Source organism: Lactuca virosa, chromosome 4 (assembly GCF_052849685.1).
Source record: "Lactuca virosa cultivar CGN04683 chromosome 4, Lactuca_virosa_CGN04683_v6, whole genome shotgun sequence".
Classification (NCBI taxonomy): Eukaryota; Viridiplantae; Streptophyta; class Magnoliopsida; order Asterales; family Asteraceae; genus Lactuca; species Lactuca virosa.
The window spans coordinates 511,508,864-511,519,867 of NC_136429.1; the positions used below are offsets into that span (position 1 = coordinate 511,508,864).

Sequence of the window (11,004 nt, forward strand, 5' to 3'; positions counted from 1 at the left end):
GTGGCCAACATGATACAAGACACCTTAGTGGCATCTTTCTCATGGGTAGTGTACTCAGCAACCTCCTCAGGAGTAGTAGTCGACTCATCAACAACCTTCAGTTCCTTATCAAGGACATATTCCTTCCCCTCGTAGCGAGTGATCATCCTGATGTTCCTAATCCATTCATTGAAATTGGAACCATCAAAAGTGATCTTCACACACAAGTTCATGAGGGAAAAAGAGCCTGTAGGGTTTGAGACAGTAGCAGTGTTGGAAGACATCTGAAAGAAAGAAAGACAAGTTTTAATTAGATAAATTAGTCCTTAATAAGTCACCCAAATGAAATATTAAGGCTAGTGCCCAACAACCTATTTATAACTGGAAGAGGGATGTCGTAATCCAAGTTATAAAATAGTTGAAGGTATGTAAATGACGATTTACCAATTTCCACCATGAAAAACGAAAAAGATTATTAAGTTTTAATTGGATTTGAAACTCCTAGATCTTTTGAGATACATTGGACTTTCAATGGCATGTTTGAATCTCGATTATGCCCTCTCAAGTTTGTGACTGGGATGTCGAGGATCACAAACAAGGTGTGAATAACCATGCAAATTGACTTGTTACCCTCAACTTTATCACCTAATCGATGTGCTGGTTAACCACACGCGCTCCACCGATCTATGATAAAATCAAGTTACCCTTTGCCACTCTTACTAGTCCTTATTAGTGTGCCAGTTAACCACACACGCTCCACTAACTACTTGGTAAGGTACAAAGTGTAATTTCATGGGTTAGCACCTATTTCACATTTTCCTAAAGTAACTAAGATTGGGAATTAATAAAGGTTTAGTTACTTTATAATTTCATTATACTTTTAATGAGGATTAAGGTCATATCATACCCGTTCGGCTAACGACCCTCCACCGGTCAAGGAAGCGGTGGGTGAGAATGGACACCCATTAAACTGTCATTTTATAGGCAGTAACCTTATACCCCCCTTATAGACCGACTTCGTGTATGAGGCTTACTAACGGTAAGATTGACTTATTCTTATACATATCTATATAATTATACTTATAATAATAGTATAAGGGTTGAATTTTAAACTTTTAAAATTCTAAGGTTTAGTTTGGAATTAAAGTATTAATGTGTGAGTCTTTACAAATTCCAAAACTTGAGGGCAAGTTTTGAAACTCTTCAAAACTCTTCAACTTCATAACTTATGAGTTAATGGCCAATAAAATGAAGACTCTTCATTTTATGTAACCTATGAGTTCTTTAAATGGTTTTAATGAAAATGACTTTTGGTAATCCATAACTTGAGGACAAATTATGAACCCTATTAAAACATAAAATCATGGATTTAACTAATCATAATAATCAAATAAACAAACATGCATGATCATATTCAAAATCATAGTGCAAGATAATTCATATCATCAAATTCAAGACATTTAGCATAATCATATTGACACTAATCTTGAAAGTATGACAATTACCTTGTAATTAGATTAGGATAATCATCACCATATCATAAAAATAGTTTAAATGATTCAAAACAGTTATAGGTAATGATCTTAACCCAATTCTTGCCAAAAAAACTCGAACATCATACTGTCAGCACCTTAAACTCGTCGAGTTCCATTAGGAACTCGTCGATTTTCTTGCAAAAACTCGTCGAGTTTTGTAGTCTGGACAGATTTCAGCTTTGCAAAATCACATAAACAACAATATAACAGAAAACAAGCCTAAGCTCTGATACCACTGTTGGGTTTTAAGCATCCTAACAACCTTAAGGTGCACATACAACCCTAGAAGCTTTGGAACTATGTTTTCTCTATTATACATGCAAAATTGATTTCCAAAGCCTTATCATATCTAGCATGCAATCCTAGATACATGAATAACAAAACTTCTAGATAGAATTACATACCTTTTCTTGTAGTGATTTGCTTGGAGTTTATGAGCCTAGCACCAATAGTGTGGATGCCTCAAGTGGTGTCACAAATCACCAAAATAAGTTGGAAGCTCTTGAGAGAATAAGAACATTATATAGAAATCAGCCCACCTTATGCTCACACACTCTAGTGCCATTTCAAGTGTTAAAGACCCCCTTATATAGTATGGAGGATTAGGGTTACATGCATGCAAACCCTAATACCCATGACCTTTCATTTACATAGGATCCATGGGTTAAAAGCTCCATGGACTATCCATGGACTTCATATACTCTTATCCCATCCTAAATAAATCTTAGACCAATCCATATATGTAAGAGTCCATATTTAATTAGTCTCATTTGATCACTAAATTAATTCCAAATTAATTCTTGATCAATAATAATTAAATAATATGATTTCATATTAATATATTATAACTTATAATATATTAATACCTCATAAACATCTTATTCTCAAAAGTATATCCATACAAATTGTTCGGTGAAGTGCAACCCAAATGGACCATGCCGGGTCGGGTCAAATGCATACCAAATATAGTTACGGACTTAGACACCTTATCCAACAATTTAATCACTCCTCACGTCATGACCCTCTTATGGTCACGTCGTGGGCCCTAGTTTTACCCAAAAACCATGCATTTGACTCCTTGAAGCCCTAAATCGATCCGTTCTGGAAACTTGGTGTTGCAATTCTCCCCCACTTAAATTCGATTTCATCCTCGAAATCACTTTTCGCTCCCATTCTAGAAGTAACCCTTTGAGGGTCCTTCAAACCCTACTCCTCTAACACAGTCTGAGTTTGCTTGAATGCCAAGACCCATACCGATATTCAAGATCCAAAGCCAGGATCATAAGCTAATTTTAGCAGAGACTCTAGTGGTTGAGGCACAACTACTGCAACACCTTATAATGATTGATTACCTCGGACACCCTTACAGTCCTTATAATAAGGAACCAACCTGACGATAAACAATTTCCTTACTGCATCGCTAATCCAAAAAAGAAGAATTCACTTTTCAGTCCAGGACCTTCAGGGCCCGAAATCGTGGACAACCTTAATGTAAAATGAACCGCCCCGTGACACTCATGCTACCCAAGACTTCCAACCTAACCCGACCAAGATATCACGGCCTTGCATCGCTCATCAATATTAAAATTAGGAACTCCATCCCACATCATATTTGCTAACCTCACACACTGACATATCAGTGAAAACTCCTTACAAAACCCAGCAGATAAGGCTAAACCATCATTTTTATAAATTATGTTGACCGATATCTGCCGGTTTGATTTAGTCCTAGATCTTCTCGGCTATACACCGTCCCTCGGAACAAAGAATCCCAGAACTCTCGGACACCTACCGTTATGCTAACCCCGCATGAAAATGCACCCACCCAAGGAAACCCAACGATCACATACATAACTAGACCAAGTTCCTACTTGGCTCTAACAACCCTGCTTAGCTACCCACTGACCACACTCGGGCTTACCTCCAATCGGATAAACGATAACAACACTTGATCCAAAGAAGACTTAACTGACCCTACCAGGCCTTCGGGTCGTGCCTCAAACCTCCAAACCCCAATCAAACAAGAACATACAAAGAATCCCTTATCACATCCCTTAACCTGGGCTCTTAACATCCGAAAGTCTAAAGCACAAGCATGCCCTACAAATGCTATCACAACTTAAACTAATACGAATTGAAAGGAAATCTGATAGCTGACGATGATCTTGACGCGAAATCAGAAGATTTAGCAGTTGCGCGAAAGTCTTAAACTTGGAGAAATCCGACTGAGAACTGAACCTTGTCACAAGGTCTTCTTGTTGTGAGAATCCAATCTCCCCCACTTGAAATATGCTAGAATCTGACAACTATACAGTCCTTTGATACCCAGGACCCACTTAAACTCTACTAATTGATCCCAACCACTGATATCCATATACATAGGAGAATCTGAACCCACACAACATTCACAAATTCTAACATGTATACAATCGAGGACAAAGATAATTAATCCATTCATAACAAGAAATCAATTTAAACTAAGCTAAATAAGATAATTCCATTCAACTGATCATCCAAGATTACAACTGAACTTTGAAACACAAACAGAAATTACAGATGAATACCAATACCACATCAATTGCTAAATAAAAGAACTGTCAACTCAAATCTTTGTCCTAGGGACTCCGGTCGTCCCATGACGACCGTCGGGTAACTGCCAAGCTAAGGGCATAGGGTCCAACACCTCACCTAAAATGAGAAAAAGACAACGAGCTCAGATGTGGCCTTCCTGGCCGTAATAAAAACAAACTTGTGCACTCCGCCAACAATCCCTACCAAAATGGCCATCCTCGTCACTCCTGTGACATACAAAGGATTTGTACCTCCCCTCAACTAATCTCCAACGCCATCTGGCGGACTTGAACCGCTTCGTTGCAGGCTGGGACTGAACCGGAGCCTGACGCTGCTCCCTCGCTTTTGTCTCTATCTCAATCTCACGCCTCCTCGCGGCATCCTGAAGCTGAATGAGGGTACTGTATCGTTGGGTAGACACAAACAACCGAATATCCATCTTGAGCAGGCTCAAGTATCGAATCATCTGAGCTTGCTCTGAAACAGCGAACTCAGGACAAAACAAAGCCCTCTCAGTGAACATCTTTGTGATCTCCATCACCAACTTGGTCGTCTGTCTCAGATCCAGGTACTCCTGAGCCAATCACTCCCGCTCCACAAGAGGAATATACTATGCTCGGAACATGTCCATAAACTGCTCCCAAGTTACCGCGGTTCGCTTGGCCTGGGATAAGCCCTATGTCACAAACTACCACCAATCCTTCGCACCCCATAGAAGAAGATTCAGGGAACACTTGACCTTTTAGTCAGCAGGGCAAGAACATGTGAAGAAACAACCCTGCACATCAGACATCCACCTCATTGCCACAATCGGGTCCCTGGCCCTATCAAACTCTGAGGACTTTGTATTGTCGAAGTCCCGATACTGGAAAGCCCTCTCTTCCCGAACCCTTACGGCGTCGCAGTAGCTGCAGCAACAACGACCTCAAAAAGTGCAACATAACGATCATCGAATAACTCAATCATGGCGGTCTTCATAGACCCAAACAACTCCGGAATAGATCCCCGGACAGCAGTAGCCACTTCAGCGGAAACCATATCTCGTATCTGCTCATCAGTCAACCATGGCCTATCCCGGCCACTCGCTCCAGATCCAGAACCCGATCCCCTCGTGATTACCATACTGAAAATAAACCAAAATATATTAGAAATGCCACAATTCATACCATCACAACCATCCCAAACAGACGAAACCCTCGGGGTTTGTGACTTCCTTGCTACTCATACGGGTCCTATGCTTCCAGTAGTACGGGCCCATACTACCTTCCACACCTACCTGTATTTATCTCAAAGGATCACCACAAACTACCCACAAGTACAACAAATAGGATACATATACATCATATCCTCACTCTCTCGAGAGTGTCTAATCATGCCTCATCTGGCTGGCTACTCACATACCTACCCACCCATGAAACTTCCACCAACCCTGCAGTCGTCCGTGCATGCTAATCATACATAACGTTGGATCCTATAGACAGTCGGATACTTCATTCTACCATAGGCCCACAACCAAACAAGGAACAGGAAATAAGGCCAAGCCAAACATTCTCATGCTATAAAATCTTAGTTATGTATAATTATGATGCATACACTAAGCAACTACAATAATGATGTAAAGGAGATTTCCTAGGCTATCATGATCACACATCATGCAATTCTATCATGCAATTCCTAAAGATCCCTAGCCTATCACTAGCATGCAGTGCTTGTTGGATTAGGTGTCTAAGCCCATAACTATTATTGGTATGTATTCGACCCGAGAGTAGCATGGTCCATTTGTGTTGCATATCATCAGGACAATTTGTTAGGATGGACTTTTGAGAGAAGAGGTTATATATGATTTATTAATATATTATAAGTTCTAATATATTAATATGAAATCATATGTTTTAATTAGTATTGATCAAGAAATAATTTGGAATTAATTTAGTGATCAAAAGAGACTAATTAAAACTATGGGGACTAATTATGGTAATTAGTTATATTTATATGTGTTGGGCTTATGATCCATGTTGGACCAAGTTTATGTATGGATACATAAAGAGTTGGGCCACATGAACCATGGATCATAAAACCCATGGGTATGGGTTTGGGTTATACCCATGACTCTCAAATGCGAGGCGGTCGTTGGAGTTCATGAAGGTTTTAGAGTGCATGGAGATTCTCTCTCAAGTCCTACCTTTGTCCTTGATGTGTTGTGACTTCATTTGAGGCTTCCACACTATTGGGGCTAAGTTCTTAAGGCCAAATACATCAAGACTTCCAGCCACACAAAAAGGTATGTTACACTATCTAGTATTTTATGTAGTTTGTATGACAATTGCATGCTAGTTATAGGTTCAATACCTTGGAAACCATTTGCATGTATAATTAGTGAAAACATAGATCCAAGGTATTTAGGGTTGTATGTGCACCATAGGATGTTGTATTATACCAAAACCCAACAGTGCTATCATATCATAACAAATATTAGTGTGGTAATTTCGGGTATACTTTCTTACTCCGGATGATCGTACACATTGCATCCTTCCTTGGTTACTTTTGAATATTCTTGCTATAAAAACAGGTGTCACAAGTTCTCCCCTCAAAATTATTTTGTCCTCGAAATCATACTAAGTAAGGATATTCCAACAGTCCTTACGTTCTAACATACAAAGGACATATATTACCACACATAATGTAGTGAGATAACTCACATGAATATTCTTGAAACACCTAAGTAGGTTAGATAAAAGTAAGTGTAACTTACTCAATTTGATGAGAGAGAGTTGGGAGAATTGGTGGAAAGAAATGAGGAGGGGTGACCCTCCTTTTATAGGAAGGTTTTTGTCTCGCTGCGTCGCACCCTATAGAGGGTCGTGTTGTGGCCATGGGTCAGACTGACTTTTCTTTCATGCACACAATGCTAGACGTATGGAGTCTGGTGTATTTGATAAAACGTGTCGCGACACATAGAGGTGTGATGTGGCTTCCACGTCACAATATCATCGTGTCATTTATTTGGTAACGTGCTAGATTGATGACAACTGGTCATTTGGTTGATATTGCAACAAAATTGTAAATATAGTGACATAATCGAGGGAAAAAACACAGTGTCAAAATCGCAATTTTGGTAAACACAATGACTTTATTGCAATTTGGGAGAAGTAATTACCGGGAGAACCGATCATTTGGTTAATGTTGCAACAAAATTGTAAAAATAGTGACATAATTGCAAGAAAAAAAAATCGATGTCAAATTCAAAATTTTATTGTAATATAGTGACTTTTTTGCATTTAGCCCCAAAACTATACCAAACATTGCTCTTCTCACAAATTAGATATCACGGAATAGAAATCTTCAACACTGATATCATTCTCTTGGAAGGCTCGAAAGTTTGTTTCCAACTGTGTCTATTCAAATCATCTTTGGTAGTACCATACTCATCCAATTGAATACCAACGAATTAGGGTTCTTCCCCAAACCGATCGATCCGCAAAATTGCTCCTCAACATGAAACCTTCTTCAAACATAAAATCAAAAACCACGGATCCAATTACGTTATGATACCATAAAAATTGAAAGATAAAAACAGCTAAAGCTTTATCATCAATGGAAAATATACTTGCAATGAAATAAAACAGAAACTAAATAAAAACCCAACATAATACTACCAATTTTGTTGATCATAAAGTTTGCTGGCCCTATCTAAAGTTATTATTCCCTGAAACCAACTAAAGATTTTAGAACGGGCCTTTTTTTGTCACAACCAAACAAAATTGAGTCGCATTTCTAAAAGCTGCTTCCAAACAGATTTCAGTTTCCACTACCACATTGGAACACTAAAATCAAATCTCAAAAACCACAATTTCTAATAAAATATTTTCTACTTAAATAAAATATAATCCATTATCATTATAAATATATATAAAAAAAGATAATTACTCTTTTTTATTAATAATAATAATAAATCACTAGTGCTGTTTTTGGTGCCGATGGTTTTGGACTCGGGTTCGGATCCGGGTTCGACCCTTTGGAGCCTCAGCGAAATTCGGTTCATGTGAGTCACACACTTGAGTCTTAAATGTACACCCAAATTTCTCCCTCCAGCCACGTGGCACAGATGGTGGGCCCTCTTTGTCTATTTTCTCAATCGCTTTTTTCATCGTTGAACACTCACGCTCCAAATAGTTTACGCGCGTCCTCATGCTATCCATGTCTAGTCGGAGCACCTGATTCTCTCTCACCGCCGACGTCATCGTGACTCCGACGACTTCAACGTCGGATTCCTCTTGATCTACATGAATATCGGCGGCGGAGGAGGTGGATAACAGTGTTCCGGTTATTGCTTGCCGGAGCTGCAACTGCTCGAAGAACAGGACTTGCACCACCGCTCGAAGCGGAAGACGTTCGTTTTGTGCTGCGTGTGTGCAAGCTTCTAATGTCAGTTTCCGGCAGTCCATTACTCCACAGATTTTCTCCCGTTCGTCTTCCTTTATCCATGGATGTGCCTGCAACACAAGAAGATCTTATAGGTTTTAGATTTCGAAGTGATTGATTTTGATTTGGATATGATTATGGATTTGGATCAACGGAATTTGCCGATTACCTTGAGGTAAACGTCGACGGATCTGTAGAGTCCGTCGTCGAACAGCCTTGCTTGTTCCGGTAATGCGAAGGCGAGCTCCAAGAACTTCTCCGGCTTCAGATTTGTATCTGATGCGATTTCTGATAAGTAACCGTCGATTAGTTTTCCGACGAGCATTATCGTTACAGATCTTACGTGATTCTCGCCGGCGCCACCATTGTCGTTTTCGACTACAATTGCATCAGCCGGTGGTATCTGATCTAAACTATGGAGATAATGAGAAAGTATTCTTTGGACACAATCGACGTCGTATAATGTTTCCGTTAGGTAGGAGTAGCTAGGCATTAGAAGATCATCTAAAGTTGCTTGTTCCAGTTGCAATCCGATCTTTTTCTCTAATGTTGCTCGACAATGATCGGAAGCATTCAGAATGTTTGCTGCTTTCAACATTCCGAAGAATATCGTCACCTCCGGTGAAGTTCTCAGGCCATGTTCTTCTGGAAGATTCGTGACTATTGTTTCTAATAGCTCCTGCTGTTCAATCTCTGAAAGTACAGATGAAGACGATGATCTCCTACCAATGCGATTCACGCCGGGAATGTGTTTTTTGGCGTAGGAAATGAGACAATTTTCGATGATTTCAGGGTTCAGATCTCGAGATTTAATAGCGAGTAACAATCGTTTGAACAACGGCGGACTGAGAAATACAAGTTCATCGAACCACCTATCTCCGCCGCCTGTGCCTCCGGTGATCGCCACTGCCTTTCTTCTCGAACTCGTTTCACGTGAAGATACAGCACCAGCACCAGCACCGGCACGGGAATTAGAAACCTCATTCACCGGCCAACCGAACAGCGACGGATCCGACGACGAAGCTTTGGAAACTATAGAATCGATACACCTCTGAACAATGCCAAGCGATTCTGCCAAAGGCAACAAATCCTCACATGATTTCAGCGTTTTGATTGAATCTCTCAAACTTCCAAGCACCGTTTGGGAAAGAAATCTCTCAGTTTTGGAAATAAGATTATCCTCACAATACTCTTCACTCATCTCCAAAACTTCTCCGGCACACCGGAGTGGCGCGACGTTTAACGACGAGAGCTCAATTTTCACGGCGTAACAGAATTTGGCAGCCGTCTCAAACGTCTCAGAACCCCCCGGAAAATCCGGAAGCGTGACATGACAGTACTCCTCCGCCGCCGTCCCCGCCATTTTCTCTTCTTGTATCTCTTCGTGCTCATCTTCTTCAGACTCACTCAGGTCAGTAGCTTTAACAGTATGCTTCAATTCTTGTTCTGCCATCATCTCGTTAAGCTTCTTACTCTTAGCCATAAGAGGAAACTGAAAAGTATCATTTCATCAAACAATTAAACTCACAAAAAAATCACAATCAATGGAGAAACAAATCAACAATGTAACCTATAAGCTAAATCTAACCTTGTGGAGATGGAAGGTCACGTCGCCGACATCAACGACGACGTCGCTTGGTAGTCCGGTGGTACAAAACCTGTTAACAAAAATCAAAATCAGGGAAACAAAAAGAAAAGAATCAATTCAATTATACAAATTACTTGTTATTTCTTCAATTACCATGCTTGTCGTTTGGATGTTTCTGGCATATCAGTGGCCATAATCGCCGGGGAAAAGGTGATTGAGGTGAGAAAAGGATCAAACGAGATCCATATTTGACTAGTGAGGTAATTTTTGACTTTGTTAGAAGAGGGTTATGATCGAATTTGTGGAAAAGTGGAGGAGAAAAGGCAAAGTGTTTGGATTTTGGAATCAGGGGGATGTTACAGATGGAACTTGGAAACGAAGATGAAAAAGGAAGTGGATCAATGATTTCAATATAATCATGAGAATTCTCTTTTCCTGAATTTTCATAAACGGTTTGCTCGAGGACAGATATTAAAAGATTAAACCAAGAAAAAGCATACACCAAGAAAAACAAAAAAGATAAAAAAAAAATCAGGAAAAAAAAGGTTTTTTTAAGAGTTTTAAAGTTTTCGTTTTACACCAAGAAAAAGCATAAACGAATGAAAAACAAAATTGATATAAAAAATAAATAAAAGAAAAAGACATTTAGGACAGTGTTTCAGAGTTTTTATAATCCTTTAACTTTTAATATTAAAAAGAACAAAAAATCAGTCCATAATAGAAGTTCTTAATTTTCATTTTAAAAATACTCTATTTTGATTATTTTTTTTGGAAGCTTTTAGGGTTTCAGAATTTTTAACTTGCTAGTTTGTTAAATATTTTATACAAATAAAAGCAACGGATTCAAGCTTCTTGCTACCGGTTTCTAATAGACGTGAGTATGCTAATTGAAAAACCAAATTAAGCAAT

General features: G+C 39.2%; 1 protein-coding gene across 3 annotated transcripts; it reads right to left on the reverse strand.

Annotated features, from left to right (window-relative positions):
• Positions 1-7,304: 7,304 nt before the first annotated feature.
• Positions 7,305-10,571, reverse strand: LOC145109393 (BTB/POZ domain-containing protein At5g66560-like). 3 transcript variants are annotated; one of them, XM_079046532.1, is made up of 5 exons: positions 10,249-10,571; positions 10,096-10,165; positions 8,677-9,999; positions 8,013-8,578; positions 7,305-7,587 (listed from the first exon to the last, which is right to left on the reverse strand). In XM_079046532.1, the coding sequence occupies exons 1-4, from the start codon at positions 10,287-10,289 to the stop codon at positions 8,042-8,044; spliced, it is 1,971 nt and encodes a 656-aa protein (XP_078902658.1). In that variant the 5' UTR covers positions 10,290-10,571; the 3' UTR covers positions 7,305-7,587; positions 8,013-8,041. The 3 variants fall into 3 exon arrangements, with proteins under 3 accessions (XP_078902658.1, XP_078902657.1, XP_078902655.1); XM_079046531.1 differs by having other exon boundaries at positions 7,305-7,590; XM_079046529.1 differs by having other exon boundaries at positions 7,305-8,578.
• Between the last annotated feature and the right edge of the window lie 433 nt (positions 10,572-11,004).

Coding starts and splice junctions, on each gene's coding strand:
- LOC145109393 (XM_079046532.1), bottom strand. CDS start 10,289: ATGGCCACTGATATGCCAGAAACATCCAAACGACAAGCATG. Junction 10,000..10,095: donor TGACCTTCCATCTCCACAAG/GTTAGATTTAGC, acceptor GATACTTTTCAG/TTTCCTCTTATGGCTAAGAG. Junction 8,579..8,676: donor CCGTCGACGTTTACCTCAAG/GTAATCGGCAAA, acceptor CTTGTGTTGCAG/GCACATCCATGGATAAAGGA.